The sequence below is a fragment of the Bufo bufo genome, chromosome 3 (genome assembly GCF_905171765.1).
Source record: "Bufo bufo chromosome 3, aBufBuf1.1, whole genome shotgun sequence".
NCBI lineage: Eukaryota > Metazoa > Chordata > Amphibia > Anura > Bufonidae > Bufo > Bufo bufo.
The window spans coordinates 235,275,236-235,298,395 of NC_053391.1; the positions used below are offsets into that span (position 1 = coordinate 235,275,236).

The following is a 23,160-nucleotide window of genomic DNA, read 5'->3' on the forward strand; positions in this document are numbered from 1 at the left end:
AGTCTACCATGAGCAAGAAATAGTACGTAAGGAGAAATCGTACCCCCAGATCCCTGCTAGCATGGCACAAGATTAAATTGCTAATAGGATTTTTGTGGATGGAATCTCCATGCACTGTAAACTTGCACTGTAATTTATGATGTTTGCACTGTTTTATACTGTTGAATTGCATTTTATATGATATATCCTGTTAATTTGTACTGTTATTGCACTGAATTCTAGATTGAGTTAATACACAGCCAGTTAACACTAAGAGACTTTGGGAATATTCAGTCTGTGAACTGAGAAGCTAGTAATTTCCCACTGCTGTCATAAGGGACTATGAAGAGATGCATTTTGGAGGGAAAATCCAGACACAGTGAACTATTGACCCTCTAATATAGCTTGGTCTGTTATTTATGACTGAAAACGGTCTAGTTTCTGTTTAGGCTGTGCTTCTCCAGCTTTTCCCCACTAACTAGAAGGTTTTAGATCAATTAGAAACTGTATAAAAGTAGAGAAGTCAGAGCCCCTAGATGTCTTCAGATAGGGACCAGTGCTTAGCAGGAGAGACTCTGGAGACTGCTAGAGTGACCAGAAGAAGATCCTGAGACAGGTATACTCTGCCACAGACCCTGGGCCACCAAGAAAAAAAGAAACAATTAGGCCTTACCTCAACACAAAACCTTAGGCTACCAGACAAGAGACTGGTGAAGCCAGCTCAGTGTGTTGCCTATATTGTTTGCACTTGAATTCCACCAGTAAAGAAGCATACTGGTTTACTGCAATCCCTGACTCTCTGGACTTATTTCACATTGGGTGCACCATGCCTTACCACCCCCTCAGCTGTGTCTAGGGGACGCAGTGTAGTGTTGGGGGCATCTCAAACCCGACCACTGGATATATATGCTGTACAAAAATGTGGTGTATATAATATATACATACTCATTACATAATACACATGGATGTTCATTTCTCTGTTCCCCTTGTAACTCCCATGTCTCAAGCTGCCTACAACTGCAGTGTTGGAGATAGCTCCTTCCTTAATAACATTATGAAAGGCAATGGTTGACCCAAAGCCTGACCTAGATACATTGTAAACTGATTTTTAGCAGTTTTTCATATCTCACAAAATGTATAACTCTCTTAACAGACTTCTGCAGGTCTCCTCCAGTTGTTCCATTTGCAGACCTCAAAGATGATTTTTTGACGTACACAGTTTTCACAAAGGGTGCCATTGTCAGTTACAAATGCAAAAACGGCTATGAATATGTACCCGGAACTAAGGAAACTGTAATGTGTATAGGTGATGGAAATTGGTCTGCTCCTGATACATTTTGTAAAGGTAAGCTTACATTTGTTTTATTAAGACCAAAATCATAGTTCCTCAACGTTATACCAGGCAGTAGCAGAAAGAACGGCAACAATGCTCTAAACATTCACATGTATCAGTGTAGAAAAGAAATGCATTTACAGTACTATTTACACACTTTTAAATAACGTCAAACAACCCTTAATTATTTGTATGTATTATAAATATTAATGAATAACTAATTAGTTAAAGATGTGATTTCATAATGGAGATAAACAAGCCCATATTCCCTATTGACTGATTTCTATATAATGTATAAAATGTTCTCTGCAAAGCATGCACTCTGTCTGCTTCTCTATTATCTGACTCTTATTATCTTATCTTAATAATCTAATTTATATGATGCAGGGGTGCACCTAGTCTTTCTGTTGCCCGAGGCGAAAATTGAAACGGTGCACCCTCCCTGCCAAATTCTCAACCTAGCCCCTTCCCTTCAGTCCTACTGTTAAAGACATACTTAGAAAACATAACATACATACATACATACATATTAGCCTCCTCTCGTCTCTTCTCTCATACTGTGCCCACTATGCTCCCCAATACTATACTGCAAAACAAATTATCCATACAGATAGTACCTCCTTCAATAATTAATGGTACACAGTGCCTAAAAAAATAACTGAGCCCAGCAAATAGTGTCCCTGACAGTAATAGTGCTGTAAACATAGGGGCACATTTATTAAGAGCGGCGTTTAGACTCCAGTCTTAATAAACCTCCAAGCTGGAGGTGGTTCCGCCGAAGTTATGAAGAAGCGCTGGCCTCTTCATAACTTTGGTTATGAGCTGTCTTACATTTAGAACTTCTTCTAAGCCGGGAACAGGCATAGAAAATGGTAAATGAGACAGGCTTCCCTGCCCACACCACGCCCACTTTTTAAGACCTAGCGTGAGCCAGGAGAAGTCGCAGATTGCGGCTCAACTTGCTGTTGCTCCGCAATCTGCACCTGAAATACGCCTAATATAGGCATATTTCAGCTTAATAAATTATCCCTATAGTGTACAAAAAAAAAAATTGTGGTAAGCTGATAATATGTAAGGGTGCCCCCCACAGTAATAGTGCTTCCCAAAGTCCCACCACTAGAAATAATTATCTGCCAGAGAGCACTTAGTGTTAACAGTGACCCCTAGAGTAATACCCCCATTGTGTCCCAGAAATAATAATGCCCCTATAGTGCTCATATGGGCAGCAAGGTGGCTCAGTGGTTAGCACTGGAGTCCTATGCTCAAGTCCGACCAAATTCACCATATGCATGAAGTTTGAATGTTCTCCCCATGTTTGCGTGGGTTTCCTCTGGGTACTCTGGTTTCCTCCCACACGCTGAAGACATACTGATAGGGAACTTAGATTGGGAGCCCCATTAGAAACAGTGTGATGGTGATGTCTGTAAAGCACTGCCGAATATGTCAGCGCTATATAAGTGAGTAAAATAAATGAATAAATACTAGTAATTGTGTTTCCCACCCCAGTAATAATAAAGCCCACAATAATGCCCCCCAGTAGTAATATTTCCCCTTATAATGTGTGCCAGTCGAAAAAAATGCCTGCTAATGTGTGGCAGTACAAAAAATATCCTCTTATAAAGTGTGCCAATACATAAAATACTCCCTTATAATGTGTGCAAGTACTAAAAATTCCCCCTTATAATGTGTGCCAGTACAAAATATATCCCCTTACAATGTGTTCCAATACAAAAAATATCCCCTTCTAATGTGTGTGAGTACAAAAAATGCCCCTTATAATATGTGTAGTGTTGATCGAGCACCAAAGTGCTCGGGTGCTCGGGACAAACTCATCGGGATGCTTGGGTGCTCTACCGAGCACCCAAGTATAATGGAAGTCAATAGGAGAACCCGAGCATTAAACCAGGCACCCCCTTGCTCTGATTAATAGGAAAAGGTCAGAAATTGATGAAAACACCACCGAAATGGTTTGGGAACAGTATGGGGAGGATGTCAGGATGCATCCTGGACTCCCAGGTCGCTGCTGGGAACCATGTTGTCCGAGTAGTACACCACTTTTACAGACTGACAATAATACGCACAAAACTGAAAGAAAACAAAAAAACTTGTATATAAAGTGCAAGTGCTGCCAAAAATTACAAGAAAGAGGTATTGTTCAGCTTGGACACCCAGTAGTTGTAAGGCACTGAGGGATCACTAAGGATGCGGACACAGTCTGCTACGTACTCCTTCACCATCTTCCAAAACTTTTCCCTCCTTGTGACACTAGGCCACGCATCAGGGTAAGGGTGCTGGCGGGGTGTCATGAAACTGTCCCAAGCCTTGGAGAGTGTTGCCCTGCCTCTGTTGGAACTGCTGTGTGTTCCCCTTGTCTCCCCTCCTCGGTTGCCCAAGGAAGTAAGGACTCTCCCGCCAGCATTGTCAGATGGAAATTTTTGGAGCAATTTTTCAAAAAGGACCTTCTGGTATTGCAAAGTTTTGCTCGTCCTCTCACCCGAGGAATGAGAGAAGAGAAGTACTCTTTGTAGCAGGGGTCGAGAAGGGTGAACACCCAGTAATCCATGTTGTCTAAAATGCGTATAACGTGCAGGTCGTGGGAAAGGCATCCTTAACATGAAGTCAGCCATGTGTGCCAGAGTGCCAACAGGCAAGACTTTGCTGTCGTCATCAGGAGGATGACTGTCCATCTTCTCATCCTCTTCCTCCTCTTCTGCAGCGAGTGTTTGAGTAGACACAGAAGTGGGATGGTTACACTTATAATAGCGTTATCGCCGCTCACCATCTGTGTTGATTCCTCAAAGTTTCTTAAAACCTCACAGAGGTCAGACATCCATGCCCACTCCTCGCTTATGATTAGCGGAAGCTGACTGGAAAGGCGACGACCATGTTGCAGCTGGTATTCCACTATTGCCCTCTGCTGCTCACAAAGCCTGGCCAACATGTGGAACGTCGAGTTCCAGCGCGTGCTCATGTCGCACAACAGCCAGTGAGCTGGCAAGTTAAAGCGCTGCTGCAGCATTGACAGACTGTCTGAAGCTGTCGATGACTTGCAGAAATGTGCACACACACAGCGCACCTTCACCAGTAGCTCAGGCAAATTGGGGTAGGTTTTGAGAAACCGCTGAACCACTAAGTTTAAGACGAGGGCTAGGCATGGGATGTGTGTGAGCTTGCCGAGCTCCAAAGCCGCCACCAAGTTACGGCCATTATCACACACAATCATGCCTGGTTGTAGGTTGAGTGGCGAGAGCCACAGCTCAGTCTGGTCTATTATACCCTGCAACAGCTCTGCGGCGGTGTGCTGTTTGTCCCCTAAGCATATCAGCTTCAGCACGGCCTGTTGACGCTTCCCCACTGCAGTGCTACACTGCTTCCAGCTTCCGGATGATGGCTGACTGGTGCTACACGCAGATAATTCGGAGGTGGAAGTGGAGGAGGAGGCGGAGGAGGAGAAGTGGGGGTTGGAGCCACTAACGTAGATTGAATTAGGTCCCGCAATCCTCGGCATCGGTAGCACCTGTGACATCCCAGGGTACGACTTGCTCCCGGCCTCCACAATGTTCACCCAGTATGCCGTCAGGGAAATGTAGCGTCTCTGGCCAAATGCACTTGTCCATATGTCCATGGTTAAGTGGACCTTCCCAGAAACTGCGTTGGTCAGGGCACGTGTGACGTTTCGGGACACATGTTGGTGTAAGGCGGGCACAACACACCTTGAAAAATAGTGGCAGCTGGGGACAGAGTACCGCGGGACAGCCGCCGACATCAGGCTGTGGAAGGCCTCAGTGTCCACAAGCCTAAATGACAACATTTCCAGGGCCAGTAATTTTGAAAGGTGCACATTTAGTGCTATGGCCTGTGGGTGAATGGCTGGGTATTTGCGCTTGCGTTCAAATGCCTGGGGTGATTACATTTGGACGCTGCACTGGGACAGGGAAGTGGATGTGGTCGCTGATGGTGCTTGCAAAGGTCCAGGTGCAGGGCGGGAGTCATCCTCGTCTGCGCCTTCGACAGGCGATTGGCCAGCACGTACCATAGGGGAAGAGGAGGCAGTGGTGTGACCCGCAGACACAGATTGTGGACCCAGGCATTCGTCCCACTTATTACAGTGCTTGGATGCCATGTGGCGGATCATGCTGGTGGTGGTGAGGTTGCTAGTGTTCATGCCCCGGCTCATTTTGGTGTGGCACAGGTTGCAATCTACTATTCTTTTGTCGTCCGCACTTTCCTCAAAAAAGTGCCATACAGCGGAACACCTACCCCTTGGTAAGGGAGATTTACGCAAGGGGGTGCTCCGTGGAACAGTTGTGGGCCTGTTTGGTGTGGCCCGCCTTCTCCCTTTTGCCACCGCCACTGCCTCTTCCAGCCTGTTGCGGTGCAGATCCCTCCCCCTCTGTACTGCTGTCCTCGCTCGGCTTTCCACCTTCCCAGGTTGGGTCAGGGACCTCATCGTCCACCACCTCCTCTTTGACTTATATTTTTCCTATCTCTGTCCCTGACACACAGAAGGTATTGCACAGATGTCACAAGTCACTGCAGGCACCCTCTATAAAAAAAAGTATTGAAAATGATGGAAAAAAATATACTAGTTTGCACTTATATTTTTCCTATCTCAGGCCCTGACACACAGAATGTATTGCACAGATGTCACAAGTAGTGATGGACGAACATCTGCCGGGACGGTTCGCGAACGTGATCAAATGTTCGCAAACCGCAAGTTCACGGCAGGTCCCATTCATTTTAATGGCAGGCGAACCTAAAAAAGCTTCAGCTCATATGTGCAGCCAAGAAATAATTACTAGAAGTGCACAAATAGTCCCACAACATGGACAGTGACATACCAGATGTATTATTCGAATTTGCGATCTCCATTCATAATTTTTTTCAATGTAAAATATCGGCAATAAAATTTTCACGTACGTGCATGCGCAAATGCACTATACAGCACCAAAATGCACTATAAAGAAAGTATATTGGTATATAACACCCCGCTTCAATCAGTTTTTTTGGGGGGCGACTGGTTTATCACACCAATAGAAATTATTTGTTCCAATAACGCTTGTCCCTCTATATAGCTGCAGTATCGCAGCAGAACCGCACACAACTGCCGCACAATACAAATGCACAATAATATACTTTCTAACATAGAAAGTATATGATAACATTGTACAAGGAAGGCAATCCATTAGAATATACATAAAGATAAAACGTAACCTTTAATAATGTTACTATGAGGGTCCAGTCACACCTCCGTAAGTGCTTTGCGGATCCGCAAAACACGGACACCGGCAATGTGCATTCCGCAATTTGCGGACCGCACATCACCGACACTATAATATAAAATGCCTAATCTTGTCTGCAATTGCGGACAAGAATAGGACATGTTCTATTTTTTTGCGGAAACGGAAGCTCTGATGCGGAATTGCGGACAACACATTCCGGCCCCATTGAAAATGAATGGGTCTGCACCCGTTACACAAAATTGCGGAACGGATGCGGACCCATTTTGCGGACGTGTGAATGGAAAAGATATCCCTCAAAATGAAAATAAATTAAAGTTAAGCAAAAAGCATAGATGGGGCAAGCAATAACAAGTGCTCGGCGGCACTAAATCAGGTGCTCGGCGGCACCAAATCAGAAACTATATGTCCTACGACAATCCGGGGGGTTCCAGTGCACATCCATGAACCCCGGAGGGAAAGCAAAAAGCATCTATCCCTGGGCTAGATGATGATGTGGTATTGAAGGACAGGGTGGGCAAAGAACTGTCCCTGATATTGCCCTACAGGGGGGTGCTATTCTGGCCCCGATAGCCTAACCACAGACCACCCGCTCGATAAGAGCGACCCCGTCCGGAACCTTACCCTATATAAAAATGGCCCTAGTAAGCCCCTAGCCCCTAGGCCCCTGACTTCCAGGTGATCACTATATAGATCTATGTGTTTTTGACTCATTATAAAAGTATATTATAAGTATATCGCACCCCTCTGTGTATCACACATATTGATAGCACATCTATACCAGTCCTTAAAATGACTTTTGTGGCCCCATTAGCTAGCGTTTGGTGTCCCTAACAGCCTGTCCCTGCTCCACACAGCAACCTCTCCCTACACTAGCAAAACACTGAATGTAAAATGGCGGCCAGATCAGGTTTATTTATAAGGTAGGGGGTATATCCATGTGCTGAAACGTCTCAATTGGCTGTCCTGTACCACCTGATGGATGTGTCATGGGTCAAAGTTCTTCACAATGTAAAAGAATATGGCGGGCGCGAATTTATCCATATGTTCGCATGTTCAGCAAATCGTGAACACGCAAAGTTCACCGCGAAATGACCGCCGGGTGAAACGCAAGGCCATCTCTAGTCACAAGTTACTGCAGGCACCCTCTATAGAAAGAGTATTGAAAATGATGGAAAAAATATACTAGTTTGCACTTATATTTTTTCTATCTCTGCTCCTGACACACAGAAAGTATTGCACAGATGTCACAAGTCACTGCAGACACCCTCTATAGAAACATTATTGAAAATGATGGGAAAAAAATGATTGCTATATCGTATTACTGCCACCACACACAATAGTCCTTAAAAGGACTTTTGGGTCTTTGAAACGTTTTTCAAGTAAATAGATTGTGAATCTTGCGATCACACTCCCTACACCATCTGTCCCTTCCTAAGCGCAGCTCTCCCTGTCCCTGACTACAAATGAGCCGAACATGTGTCATCGGGTACTATATAGCACCCGATGACATGTTCCGGCCAGCCAATCACTGTAATGCCAGTAGCCAACATGGCTACCGGCATTACAGTGATAGCAGTACTTACCTGCACGTTTATTGGCTGCATAGCAGCCATGAAACGTGCAGGGAGGAGACTCTAATATGGCGCTCGAGCACTTGCGGTACTCGGCTGAGTACCGCCATGTGCCGAGCATAGCGATGCTCGAGCCGAACAGCAGTTCGGCTGAGCATGCTCGCTCAACACTAAATATGTGTGCCGTTACAAAAAATCCCCCCTTATGGTGTCCCCAGTAGAGCAAATGTCCCCATAGTGCCACCACTATGTGCTATGACTAGAAAAATGCCCCATTTTAGTGATGCCATCCAGGCTTCTTTCAGCCCGTGCCATAAGCCATACTCTGCCCAGCCTAGGCTGCGTGATGATAATGACATTATTGTGCTGCCTGTGTTAGCCTCTGACTTGTCACTAAGTGGTGCCTCCCGAGGCCATCACCTCACTGCACCTAGCTGGCGGTGCACCCCTGATGTGATGGCTTTCAGTCTCCTCCTCTCTTCTACTAACAAGGCTCTGCTTTCTATCCGTAGCTCAAAAGTCTTCTTCTAGGCAGGCAGATAGATATTCGAAAATCAAGAGTCATGCATCTTCCAGACTCTGTGCATCTTTACACTACCTCCACACATTGCAGAATAAGCAGAGATTTTTATGCAGAAAAAAACTAAACATTCTATAGTACACTTTACTTTTTTCCGTGTGGAAATTGACCTTCTGCAGCATGTCAATTATTTATGTGAAACTGTGTCACCGCTATGGAGAAAACAGTGTCTGTCACAGTGATGGGTTACGTGGTGGCTGTTGCTGTTCTGGAAGACCGCTATCAAGGGCACCGTGGCTGTAAATCACATTGTGGTTAGCCTGGAAATGGGTGAAGGTAAATATTAATGAAGGGCACTGTGGTTGATGGTACTAACAGAAAGCAATCTTGGCTGATGGCACTAATTGGAGGTACTTTTGTTGTATCTGCTATGGGCATATTATGCTTGTCATTGCAATAACTGTTGACTATGTGTGGGAAAATCACTCTGGTCTCTTTCTTGAAGTTATCCTTAGTGCTGAGGAGACAAACTCTTGACACTTAGAAATCTTTGAACCAAGAAAAACTGTTGGTACACATTACATAAATTCTAAAGAGGGGATTTATTACGTGATTTGCACCACTTTAGAAGCATAAAAAGAAAAAAATTATGGCAAATGCCATATCTGTGCAATAAATTTCGACGTGTAGATTTCATTTTTTGTCTTTAAGACGGTCCAAGATATGCCACTTCAGATTAACTATTGCGATAAAACACCTGTTGTAAAAGGTTCTCTGCTGAAGCTTTAATGTCCAGTTGGTGCATGTCCCCTGGATCAGCTCCTATTTCAAGAACAGGACCACATTGTGCCAGGCTTGGAATGGAGAGGTGGTCGCGCATTCAAGGCTCACTTTATGTACTTGGATCGTACTTCGGAAAATAGCTGAGCACTGTGACTTGGTTATTTTAAAAAAATGCTATTGAAGTGAATGAAGAATGGTGTGCATGTGTGAACACGTTTCCATTCCCAGCCAGGAGCGATGGGTCCCAGACCTGTGAACTGCACCTATCAGATATTTATGGCATCTTATGGATATGCCATGTATGTCCCAGATGGGACAACCCCTTTAATAAATCTCTGCCAATGAGCTTTAGTTGGCATTTTGGATGCATGTCATACAGTATGTAAAATAAGTGTTAGACTTACCCACCAGATGATCCTCCTGTAAGTCCTGGCTCTGATATCATAGTGTGCCCCAGAGGTCCATAAGGAAAAGAACATTTGGAGTTGCCTTTGGAACTAATAACTTGCCAGTAAGGGTCTATTTCATTGAATCAAAATCTATTAGACTTTATTGATGATATGGGGGTTTGAGCCCTGAGAATAATTTCCTCTGATGGGCCCAAGGAACCCCAGTCCTACCCTTTGTAAATTGTGGAAGAGGTAAGTAGTTCTGTTCTGAGGACACAGTAGTTGGGAGAGACTGTGGAGGTGATTTTAATCTGAGTTCAGAATATTGGATAGTAGTCCAGCACAGCTTTAATGCATATAGATAGTGATCTACAGTAGTTCTTGGTAGGCCACAATGACAACCAATATCACATAACTATTCTGTTCTTTAAGATACGAGACCAGAGTGTAAGTACAAAACACAATATAATATATAATATTAATTTATTTATAATTCATATATCATTTTAGTGAATTTCTGCGGTCCTCTCCCACGACTTGAATATGGGGTACCTAAGGATGAGTACTTGGAAAGAACTATATTTACTAAGAATACCAAAGTTTTATATGTTTGCCGGCCTGGTTATATCCGTATTCCTTATGCAAGAGCAGTTGCAACATGCTTGCCTAATTTGACGTGGTCCCTCCCTACAAAATTTTGTCAACGTAAGTTCTACTTCTTGCTACGTATTGCATAGAATTGTACACAATGATACAAATATCAGAGCCTTTTGACCAATAGCAGAAGGACGACAGCCAAATAATTATTGCTGAAATGGAAGACCTCTAACTTTTGGGAGGCACAAATACTTGAAAAAAAACAGAAAACCAACACAGATAGCACAGCGCATATTATATCTGATTTATGATGCCATTATGTGCAGCTTGAGATATGGTTGCTGCTAATTGCCGGCCTGCACCTGGATGTGCCACTTGAAACATAGGAGAAGTCCAATTAGCTGTAATCACAGTGTGGTGACCATGGCTTAAGACACATGTGTAATAGAGCCCTTAATAGTATTCTACCCCATCAATTACAGAGAAACCTCTCCAAAATATCACTTCTTTGAGGAGACCGCTCTTGATCAAGTTTTCCAGATTTTCACTTCTCTTATATCCTGAACATTGGTCTTTTTTATTAAAGGAATAAACCCTCTAGAATTTGCAAGGGTGTTTTGCTGTCATAACTTTTAAAGAGGTTCTCCAAGACAGAGAAGCCATGATCTTGTCAACTTATACTCCTGTGGCAATAGGACTGAATGAAAACACCAGAAGATATATTTACCCTCGTCAACAGTGCTAATAATCTGGTCACACTTTATGGAAACTAGTGTAAACTCAAGTATATCATAAATGCAACCTTTTGTACCATAGGTAAACACTTGAAAATACAGAGGGTGGTGTTGAACCACACAGTATAAAATTTTGATAAGTCTATTAAAACTATGACCAGGTCATGATTTTTAACTATTATGAGCTGCAGGTGATATGATTTTGACACTGTGAAGATAATATCGTTTTAATAGGTCTGCAGTTCATGAGCACTACCCTCCTGCTGTCCCTTGTTTGCGTGGAAGCTGGGCCACTCACAATGCCATCCAGCGTCCTGGTCGTTGGCATCCTCTCCATGTCGCAGTCACTATCATGTTGCCTAGTGGGCACTTAGGGCATGGGTTCCCATCCGGCGTTTTAAAGGGCCAGTGTGTGTACTCACTTAACTTTCGAAGCATCCGCGCATGCGCATTGTGCAACCTAAGCTTTGGTTCACTTGCTTCTTGTCAGCTCAGCGAATGAACCGAAGATTTGATTCATGAATCGGTTCATTTGAATGAACTGATTCAAATGAACCGATTCATGTGAAAGATCCGAACTTCCCATCTCTAGTTTACTCGCAGTAAACCTTTCCGGCAACCTGTAGCAGTGTCCCCTTCTCGGCGCATGCACACAGTGCAAGAAGAAGCCGATGCCAGCAGTCCGCAACGGCGCATCAGGCTGAGCCTGTGCGCACGTGCGGGATCTCAAAGCGAGAGGAGGGGGAGGGAGAGGCGGCACTGAGGAGTAGAAGGCGGCGCTGGGCACGAACGGCGATGATTAATTCAATGATTGACAGGTTAGTAAAACCTGTTTTTCCGCAGAATGAAGCCACAAATAGCTTTTATAAGGCCACCTTAGAAATCAGAATGCTACCCTGGACATGAGCATATGTTTAGCTCACAGGGCTTATAGGTGGTGACAGAATCCCTTTAATCATATACATAAATATGATAATTTGGGGCAGGGTAATGAGCCCAGTCCTCCACACCATAGAGCAAAGTGTGCAGATAATGCATATGTCTGGAAAATGTAATAAAAAGTTTGTGAAAGAAAAAAAAAGAACCTCCCTGAAATGAGTTTTTGCAGGTTGGGATGTCTGCATGATCTGACAGACTAGAGAGAGCATTGCACAAGAAGGTAGGGGGAAGATCCTGTGTGTATTAGCAGTGTCATTATACAGCTGGGACTTGTAGTTCTACACATACAACATGCTGCTGAGTCTCCCAGCACTCAGGGCAGCTCTTGTATTCACTCCCTTAGCAGTGTCATTATATAGCTGGGACTTGTAGTCCTACACATACAACATGCTGCTGATTCTCCCAGCAGGCCGACATGTCACTAAGGGCAGCTCTTGTATTCACTCCCTTAGCAGTGTCATTATACAGCTGGGATTTGTAGTCCTACACATACAACATGCTGCAGACATGTCACTCAGGGCAGCTCTTGTATTCACTCCCTTAGCAGTGTCATTATACAGCTGGGACTTGTAGTCCTACACATACAACATGCTGCTCAGTCTCCCAGCAGGCAGACATGTCACTCAGGGCAGCACTTGTATTCACTCCCTTAGCAGTGTCATTATACAGCTGGGACTTGTAGTTCTACACATACAACAAGCTGCTCAGTCTCCCAGCAGATAGACATGTCACTCAGGGAAGCACTTGTATTCACTCCCTTAGCAGTGTCATTATACACCTGGGACTTGTAGTTCTACACATACAACAAGCTGCTCAGTCTCCCAGCAGGCAGACATGTCACTCAGGGCAGCTCTTGTATCCACTCCCTTAGCAGTGTCATTATACAGCTGGGACTTGTAGTCCTACACATACAACATGCTGCTGATTCTCCCAGCAGGCAGACATGTCACTCAGGGAAGCTCTTGTAGTCACTCTCTTAGCAGTGTCATTATACAGCTGGGACTTGTAGTCCTACACATACAACATGCTGCAGAGTCTCCCAGCAGGCAGACATGTCACTCAGGGCAGCTCTTGTATTCACTCCCTTAGCAGTGTCATTATACAGCTGGGACTTGTAGTCCTACACATACAACATGCTGCTGAGTCTCCCAGCAGGCAGACATGTCACTCAGGGAAGCACTTGTATTCACTCCCTTAGCAGAGCAGGGGGAGGGGCAGAGATTGTTTTTATTGCATGTAAACAAAGGGCCAGAAAAGAACCAGGGAAATGAGGAAATATATATCTTTTTTTTGAATAAAACTTGCTTAGCTCAGTTATATATCAGATTTTCAGTGCTATATAATTTTTTTTCATAACTCGGACAACCCCTTTAAGGTTTCTTGTGACCAGCAAAAACGTTTGGAAGACTTATGGGGCAACAAGAACTGGCTTAGTTGCCCATAGCTACCAATCAGATTCCACTTTTCATTTTCCAAAGAAACAGTCAAAAATAAAAGGTGGAATCTCATTGGTTGCTATGGGCAACTAAGCCAGGTCTAATTTACACCAGTTGGATAAATGACCGCTTAGTGCTTCAGTGATTCCCTTGCGATTTCCCTGTGTTATCTGGCCTGTGTTCCTGACGTGTACCCAACCTGCCTGTGTACTCCTGACCTCACAGTTCAGCTTTCATTTTAAGTCTGTGTTTAAGTTATCCTAGTCTGTCTGCCCTACAGTCTTGGTTCTTACCATCCACCACTACCCCTACAATCTCCAGTTTTGTGTTGCCATATATTTGTAGTTCCAGTATTAGAGACTGTTCTGACTGCCTCTGCAATTGTGGTGCAGTTTCCCTGTGTCTCAGCCATCAAGTCAAGTTTCCTACAGTCTAGTTTTGCCCAAAAACCACATAATCCGTATAAGTGACTGTTTAGACTGTACCTACATTTTTGGTATGTTTTCTGTGCCTAGAGCTCCTGGTGCTTGCACCAGAGTCCCTTGCCTTAGTAGATCAGTTGCCAGCTATACTGGGACTATCCAAAGAGGCAGTGGACTGGTTGCTCCCCTGCAGCGAAGTCCAGATCTCTGTACAGGGGTTAAAGGGTGAATACCAGGGAGTTCAGGAATAACGCCTTTAGGGTTTAGCCCAAAGCCAACCCAGTTAGTTGGCACAGTGGGTCCACACTCAGTGATCCATAGCATCTAATAATGCTATGACATTGATAAGTACTGTGTACTATGCAATATTGTTATCAAGTAGTGCAAAAATCAAGCATAGTGTTGGCTAGTCAAGCCTTAGCCAATCAGCATTAGACTTCTTTTCTGTATAGCTGCCAGGCTCATGAGCAGAAAGGAGACAGGTCAATGTCTTACATGTATAAATCAAGCCTAGAGTTTCAGCCAATCAGCGCTAGTCTTGCTTTATATGGTTCAACAAGAGCATAGTTGCAGTTTAGTTATAGTGAGGGAGGCTCATCAACCAGTCCCTGCAAGATTTCATATTGGTGGCTGATGCCCCAGCAAGTTTGTGGGGGAGGGGGAAGGCAACATTTTTTGTAGTGATAACTGTGATGCTAAAGGTACAATATAAGGGTGAAACATGCACGATGTGTGACAATGACAGTGGTGTGTGCAGCATATGTCCAATGTGTCAGTGGTGTGTGCAGCATGTGTCCTGTGTGTTACTGGTGTGTGCAGCATGTGTCCTGTGTGTTACTGGTGTGTGCAGCATGTGTCCTGTGTGTTACTGGTGTGTGCAGCATGTGTACAGTGTGTTACTGGTGTGTGCAGCATGTGTCCAATGTGTCAGTGGTGTGTGCAGCATGTGTCCTGTGTGTTACTGGTGTGTGCAGCATGTGTCCTGTGTGTTACTGGTGTGTGCAGCATGTGTCCTGTGTGTTACTGGTGTGTGCAGCATGTGTACAGTGTGTTACTTGTGTGTGCAGCATGTGTCCTGTGTGTTACTGGTGTGTGCAGCATGTGTACAGTGTGTTACTGGTGTGTGCAGCATGTGTCCTGTGTGTTACTGGTGTGTGCAGCATGTGTACAGTGTGTTACTGGTGTGTGCAGCATGTGTCCTGTGTGTTACTGGTGTGTGCAGCATGTGTACAGTGTGTTACTGGTGTGTGCAGCATGTGTCCTGTGTGTTACTGGTGTGTGCAGCATGTGTACAGTGTGTTACTGGTGTGTGCAGCATGTGTACAGTGTGTTACTGGTGTGTGCAGCATGTGTACAGTGTGTTACTGGTGTGTGCAGCATGTGTCCTGTGTGTTACTGGTGTGTGCAGCATGTGTACAGTGTGTTACTGGTGTGTGCAGCATGTGTCCTGTGTGTTAATGGGGTGTTACTGGTGTGTGCAGCATGTGTACAGTGTGTTACTGGTGTGTGCAGCATGTGTCCTGTGTGTTACTGGTGTGTGCAGCATGTGTCCTGTGTGTTACTGGTGTGTGCAGCATGTGTCCTGTGTGTTACTGCTGTGTGCAGCATGTGTCCTGTGTGTTACTGGTGTGTGCAGCATGTGTACAGTGTGTTAGTGGTGTATGCTGCATGTGTCCTGTGTGTTACTGGTGTGTGCAGCCTGTGTACAGTGTGTCAGTGGTGTGTGCAGCCTGTGTACAGTGTGTCAGTGGTGTGTGCAGCCTGTGTCCAGTGTGTCAGTGGTGAGTGCAGCCTGTGTACAGTGTGTTACTGGTGTGTGATGCATGTGTCCAATGTGTCAGTGGTGTGTGCAGCATGTGTCCTGTGTGTTACTGGTGTGTGCAGCATGTGTCCTGTGTGTTACTGGTGTGTGCAGCATGTGTCCTGTGTGTTACTGGTGTGTGCAGCATGTGTACAGTGTGTTAGTGGTGTATGCTGCATGTGTCCTGTGTGTTACTGGTGTGTGCAGCCTGTGTACAGTGTGTCAGTGGTGTGTGCAGCCTGTGTCCAGTGTGTCAGTGGTGAGTGCAGCCTGTGTCCAATGTGTTACTGGTGTGTGATGCATGTGTCCAATGTGTCAGTGGTGTGTGCAGCATGTGTCCTGTGTGTTACTGGTGTGTGTAGCATGTGTCCTGTGTGTTACTGGTGTGTGTAGGCGTAGCATGTGTCCTGTGTGTTACTGGTGTGTGCAGCATGTGTCCTGTGTGTTACTGGTGTGTGCAGCATGTGTACAGTGTGTTACTGGTGTGTGCAGCATGTGTACAGTGTGTCAGTGGTGTGTGCAGCATGTGTACAGTGTGTTACTGGTGTGTGCAGCATGTGTACAGTGTGTTACTGGTGTGTGCAGCATGTGTACAGTGTGTTACTGGTGTGTGCAGCATGTGTCCTGTGTGTTACTGGTGTGTGCAGCATGTGTACAGTGTGTTACTGGTGTGTGCAGCATGTGTACAGTGTGTTACTGGTGTGTGCAGCATGTGTACAGTGTGTTACTGGTGTGTGCAGCATGTGTCCTGTGTGTTACTGGTGTGTGCAGCATGTGTACAGTGTGTTACTGGTGTGTGCAGCATGTGTCCTGTGTGTTACTGGTGTGTGCAGCATGTGTACAGTGTGTTACTGGTGTGTGCAGCATGTGTCCTGTGTGTTAATGGTGTGTTACTGGTGTGTGCAGCATGTGTACAGTGTGTTACTGGTGTGTGCAGCATGTGTCCTGTGTGTTACTGGTGTGTGCAGCATGTGTCCTGTGTGTTACTGGTGTGTGCAGCATGTGTCCTGTGTGTTACTGGTGTGTGCAGCATGTGTCCTGTGTGTTACTGGTGTGTGCAGCATGTGTACAGTGTGTTAGTGGTGTATGCTGCATGTGTCCTGTGTGTTACTGGTGTGTGCAGCCTGTGTACAGTGTGTCAGTGGTGTGTGCAGCCTGTGTCCAATGTGTCAGTGGTGTGTGCAGCATGTGTCCTGTGTGTTACTGGTGTGTGTAGCATGTGTCCTGTGTGTTACTGGTGTGTGCAGCATGTGTACAGTGTGTTACTGGTGTGTGCAGCATGTGTCCTGTGTGTTACTGGTGTGTGTAGCATGTGTCCTGTGTGTTACTGGTGTGTGTAGGCGTAGCATGTGTCCTGTGTGTTACTGGTGTGTGCAGCATGTGTCCTGTGTGTTACTGGTGTGTGCAGCATGTGTACAGTGTGTCAGTGGTGTGTGCAGCATGTGTACAGTGTGTTACTGGTGTGTGCAGCATGTGTACAGTGTGTTACTGGTGTGTGCAGCATGTGTACAGTGTGTTACTGGTGTGTGCAGCATGTGTACAGTGTGTTACTGGTGTGTGCAGCATGTGTACAGTGTGTTACTGGTGTGTGCAGCATGTGTACAGTGTGTTACTGGTGTGTGCAGCATGTGTACAGTGTGTTACTGGTGTGTGCAGCATGTGTACAGTGTGTTACTGGTGTGTGCAGCATGTGTACAGTGTGTCAGTGGTGTGTGCAGCATGTGTACAGTGTGTTACTGGTGTGTGCAGCATGTGTACAGTGTGTTACTGGTGTGTGCAGCATGTGTACAGTGTGTTACTGGTGTGTGCAGCATGTGTACAGTGTGTTACTGGTGTGTGCAGCATGTGTACAGTGTGTTACTGGTGTGTGCAGCATGTGTCCTGTGTGTTACTGGTGTGTGCAGCATGTGTACAGTGTGTTACTGGTGTGTGCAGCATGTGTACAGTGTGTTACTGGTGTGTGCAGCATGTGTACAGTGTGTTACTGGTGTGTGCAGCATGTGTCCTGTGTGTTACTGGTGTGTGCAGCATGTGTACAGTGTGTCAGTGGTGTGTGCAACAGTTTTTTTGCTATCACAAACATTTATCCCCTATTTCCCTGTTTGAATGGACTCAACTCTATGGGACTGTCAGAGATGGCCAGGCACTGTAATTGGGTATCTACAGTCTCATAGAGTTGAATGGAGCGGCAGTGCGCATGTGCTGTCACTGCTCCATTCAAAAGGAAGAACACAGGGCTCCTATTTTCATGATCTGTGGGGGCCCATCAGTTGGACTCCTGCTGATCAGACACTTATCCACTATTCTGTGGACAGAAGAGTCGGGAAGTATTTGTCATAGGACAACTCCTTTAAGCTGAATCACTAAGATGCCAGAAATGGCAGAAACATTATAGCGCAGTTTTATTTTCCCAGAAGGTACTGCACCCTTTAATTGGCTATTGCTTTGTTTCACACAGTTAAATCCTGTGGTAACCCTGGAGATGTGGATAATGGTGAAATGCAAGCTGAGAACTTTGTCTTTGGATCCAGAGTAACATATAGTTGTAATCGTGGGTGAGTATTACATTCAGTTGCTAGTATCTCAACTTTATATGCAGCTTGTATTCCACTTCTGACTTTCCTTCTAAAAGAGTTAAGCAACTCAAGATCTCCATAGCCCAGAACTGTCCAATATGCTGGATGCTATTGAAACGTGGTAATGAGCTCTGAGTGTCTCTCCCTAAGTAGATGATCACTGTGACTTTTTATTCAACTCTCTATGGCCACAAATGAAAAAACAAACCCTGTATAGTCTGATCCTGCAGTCATAATCCTTTCTATCTGTATTCTACTTCTTCCCATCATATTTTTTCCAATATCAAGAAGTATGAGACAGATTGAAGCTAAAATGTGCCTCTCCCAGGGCACGATCGGGGTCCCAGTGTGTAGGAAATGCCAAGTGGTGATGTGGCATTCAAAGGAGCTGTAGTTGGAGGAATAAGTTGAGTCCACACTTGGTAAAGTTCAACAGTTTTACTTAAATAAACTTGCTTCCAGACAATACTTGCGCTTTCTCTTGGCTCCAGCAGGTTTTAGGGTGCATTGGTAGGTGAACTTGGATACCTTGCTTTCTCTTTCTCTGCTGTGCTAATCTCTGGCTTCAGTCTGGTTACTGGACTTTCAGGCAGTTCTGGTACCTTGGAGTGCGGTGCCTTTGGCCGTTGACCCCCTCGCAGAACTTAGTCTGGGAACTGCCTCGAGCAGAGGTGCTCTACGAGCTGCTTCCCCTGGAAGGCTCCTGCTGCAGGAGGGAGGAGGGGGGGGGGGGGTTGCTTGCTTGCTCCCATTACTGTGCTATGTATTCTTATCTCCTTCTAATACTCAACTCACTATAGCTTCCTGTCAGATTCCACCTTTCATTTTAGACAGCTCCTTTGGAAAATGAAAGGAGGAATTTGATTAGTTGCTATGGGCAACTAAGCCAGTTCTACTTTACACCAGTTTGAAAAATGACCTCCCATAGACATTCCTGTTCCTATGACAAACATGGAATAGTAAAAACGCAGGTTGAAAAATAACCTAAAACTATGAAAATGCTATACAATACTTTGGAACACTGTAAACATTGCCGGCAGGAGACATAGAAACTATGGGCCAGATTTATCATTACACTTACATCTTACTCCACTTTTACATATGTCCAAAGTCACTTTTGGCTAAGTCAGATTTATTAATGGTCCTTTAATACTGTGATAAATGTGGTTTGACGGTAGTAGTTTATCCTTTGGTAAGCGGCTTTACAAAAGTCGCACGTCTTTACGAAAAAGTTGCATGTTCTATTAAAAAGTCGCATAAGATAAGCATGGTCCTCACTGGAGTGAAATTGCGCAATTTTTAGCGACTTTTTAATTTGTCGCAATAGTAAATCTGTCTAGACATTCATTTACATAAGAAAACACGCCCATTTTCAGAAAACTGGTGAGCATAGCGCAGAGCCAATAAAAGTCGCTAATTTTTGCGCAGTTTTAGCGATTGCGCAAACATTAGCGACTTTTTCACTCCGTTATTTTGACTTGAGCTAATGATAAATCTGACCCTATATCTCCTACTTTTGTTGTGATTGTTAAATAGTCACTGTCATTTCACACAACTTTGTATAAATGAATAGTACAAGTTAATATAAGGCATGATTCAGCAGTTATAAATTTCCTCATGTCCTATCCAGCAGCACAATAATTGGGTATTTCTGCCCCTGTGTACTACGGATGGAATTTTTTATTTAATCAAATTAATTACTAATTGATTGGAGATCCAAGAGCATTTAGAACAACCCGATACTTTTTTAGCCCTATGGAAGAAAGACAGGCAGTTTAGTTAATATTTACCTGTTATCTGTGCCACCTTCTCTGTTCCACTCACATGGGCTGTGGGCTCTTCCAGTTGGGTTCTGACTGGAAGTATTCCCTAGTCTTCCTGTTCAGGTGCATTTACTATTATGCAGTTGAACATGATGGCAAGGGAATACATCCGGTCAGGACCGGAGTGGAAGAGCCCACAGCCCATGTGAGTGCAACAGAGATGGTGCATCAACGGTGCAAAGGATGGGTAAGTATTAACTAAAGGTTAAAGAAAGCATTAGGTTCTTAAAAAGTCTGAAAAGCCCCTTTAAACCTCACCACTGTGAGTCATGCAACACATATCTTTATTAGTTTTGGGCATTAACTTGGGTTAAACTGTGATAAAGATTACATGCTGGTATATTTCTATTTCAGATATAAGATGATATCAAAACGGAATTACAGAGACTGCCTAGCAGATGGAATATGGAGTAATGATATCCCTGAATGTGCAGGTAATCAGTGAAAAAAGGTAACCATTGGTGAGCAAAAGAGAGAAGTAAGCGAATGGCTTGAAATTGATATGTAGAAAAGGGCACAGTCCTTCAAGTGTTGAGAGCAGAGGGCTATGTTCAAAACAGTGGGGCACATTTACTAAGGCTACTTTCACATCTGCGTTCGGGTGTCCGCTCGTGAGCTCCGTTTGAAGGGGCTCACGAGCGGTCCTGAACGCAGCCGTCCGGCCCCAATGCATTCTCAGTGGAGGCGGATCCACTGAGAATGCATCCGCCTGCCAGCGCTCAGCCGTGCGGAGGCGAGCGGATCCGTCCAGACTTATAATGGAAGTCAATGGGGACGGATCCATTGACACCATATGGCTCAATCTTCAAGCGGATCCGTTCCCCATTGACTTTCAATGTAAAGTCTGAACTGATCCGCTCAGGCTACTTTCAGACTTAGAAAATTTTCTAAGTTATAATGCAGACGGATCCGTTCTGAACGGATGCAAACGTCTGCATTATAGGAGCGGATCCGTCTGATGAAACATCAGACGGATCCGCTGCGAACGCTAGTGTGAAAGTAGCCTAAGGTCGCCTTTTTTTTGGAGTAAAAAAAAAACAAAGAGGCATATTGACAAAGTCTGTCTTCAATCTGTGCCTTATTTATTATCCTTTCATAAATCAGGTCTTTTTTGGGTTTAAGTCTGACATCTAGTGGTTGTTTTCTTGTAAGACAGATTCAAATTCACTAAACTGGTCTAATAAGTGTGTGCATGAAAATGTGGCGCAAGTGAGCTGAGTGTTGGTTCACATCTCCATGAAAGTAGGCAAATTGGGGAGCAACTCACCACTCAAAACAGAGACAGTCCGCCAGCCCCGGGGTGGCGTCAAAATTTGACAGTTTTTACTGCAAAATAAGGCGCACCTACATAAATAGGATGGAATTTAAGAGCAAAAGTTTGTGAACTTCTGAATTTGTCTTAAAACTTTAAATAGGCGCAAATACCGTCAAAAACAGTTGGTAAATGAGACTGAAAAAATAAGACAGGCTTTTTACTCATGTAAACAGGCAGTGGCATTTTAGTAAATGTGCCCCAGTGGGTATAGTTGGAATATACTTGTCTCCCTAAGGCTAGGTTCTCTATTTGGTAAATGCAGTAGTCTGTTCCATCAAAGTTATCATATCTGGCATATCTGGACACTACCAGATTCCTATGCATTGTTATAGAATCCACTAGGTTTCTGGCATAAAAGTCGTCTTTCTGTCGGATAAATACTGCTGCATGAAGCAGTAGATCTCCTGCAGAAAGGCGACATTTATGCTGAAAACCCGCTGGATCCCTTTATAGACTATAGGATTTACTAAACTGAGATGTGAACGAAGCCTAATGTGGACACAATAAAGGGTTTTATCAAATTCTCAAAAAAGCTCCTTACCATATCCTATCTCCTGCTTCACTTGACCTACATGGTGAACAGCAGTCTGTTATCTCTTACAAATTTAGGTTGTGTACACATGCACATCTGTAATTTTTACAAAACTCCATGTGGAAACAGCATAATGCATTTAAGGGTTTATTAAGAGGCAAATTGGCAACTTAAAGCAGCCTTAGAAAAAATTCTAAAAGTAGAGTCATGTCGTAGGTAGGTCCAAATCGACAACACATGGGGCTTCAAACGAAAACATTATTTGAGCTTGTTGAAGTGAAAGGAACACTCTGATTGGCAGGGATGGAACTAGGAAAGGCTGGACCTGAAAATTAACATCTACCAGCTCCATGTGATAGCTAAAAGGTTTGCTCACGTTAACTTTATTTTTAAGGTAGAGACAGTTTTAGAATAATAAAAACAAATTTATACTCACCATACTGATTCCTAACCCACCTCCTTTCTTGCTCTGCTGCTCCGATAAAAATAAATAAAAAATTAACTCAGACAATCTCTTCAACCTCAATGTGTTATGTTATGCCAGACAAGACCCCAAAATTCATGATCAGACCCCAGATCCCTATCTATCAGACCTCAAATCTCCAATTACTTTGCAAAAAGTGTACTGGTATAGTAGAAGAAAAGTGGTTGCCACACTAAGTAAGTGTGATGCCCCGCTGCCTCCTCCTGTATCGTACACAGGCAGAACTTGGCAGCACAAGAGGCACTTGGCTTGTCTGGAAAGTAAATTGCAGACATCCTAGATCCCCTTGAGACCATGGGCCCCACAGCTGCTGCTGTGGCAGCTAGTACAGTATTTATTGCTGATTGGTTTACTTTAACAGCATGAGCCTCTCATAGTGAACACTTGGCCTACTATCCCCCAGATTACTTCGATCTGCTGACTTCCACCTGGCTGGTAAAACACCAGCCTCCTAATTTGGACAGTGGGTGGGCCAGTGGTTTACCAGCCAGTGGAACTTTACTCCCCTTTTTGTAATTATTGTTGGACTACAATCTTGTCCTCCCCTCTGGGTGTGTCATTATGTTTTACCTTTAATGTGGTTAAAGCACACCAGCAGTCCCTTGTACCCCCGATGAGTCTGGGGTATAAACTAATGGATGAAATGCATCAGGACTTACACTACCCTTAGGAATATAAACCAT

General features: G+C 44.4%; 1 protein-coding gene across 5 annotated transcripts in view; it reads left to right on the top strand.

Moving 5' to 3' along the window:
* Positions 1-23,160, top strand: part of LOC120995068 (C4b-binding protein alpha chain-like) — a 694,048-nt gene that overhangs the window by 59,758 nt on the left and 611,130 nt on the right. For 4 of the 5 annotated variants that reach the window (XM_040424045.1, XM_040424047.1, XM_040424046.1 and 1 more), the window contains 4 exons: positions 1,133-1,324; positions 10,329-10,523; positions 18,206-18,302; positions 20,501-20,580. In XM_040424045.1, coding sequence (XP_040279979.1) covers positions 1,133-1,324; positions 10,329-10,523; positions 18,206-18,302; positions 20,501-20,580 — 564 coding nt within the window. The remainder of the gene's footprint in view (positions 1-1,132; positions 1,325-10,328; positions 10,524-18,205; positions 18,303-20,500; positions 20,581-23,160) is intronic. The other variant, XM_040424048.1, reaches the window with a different exon arrangement.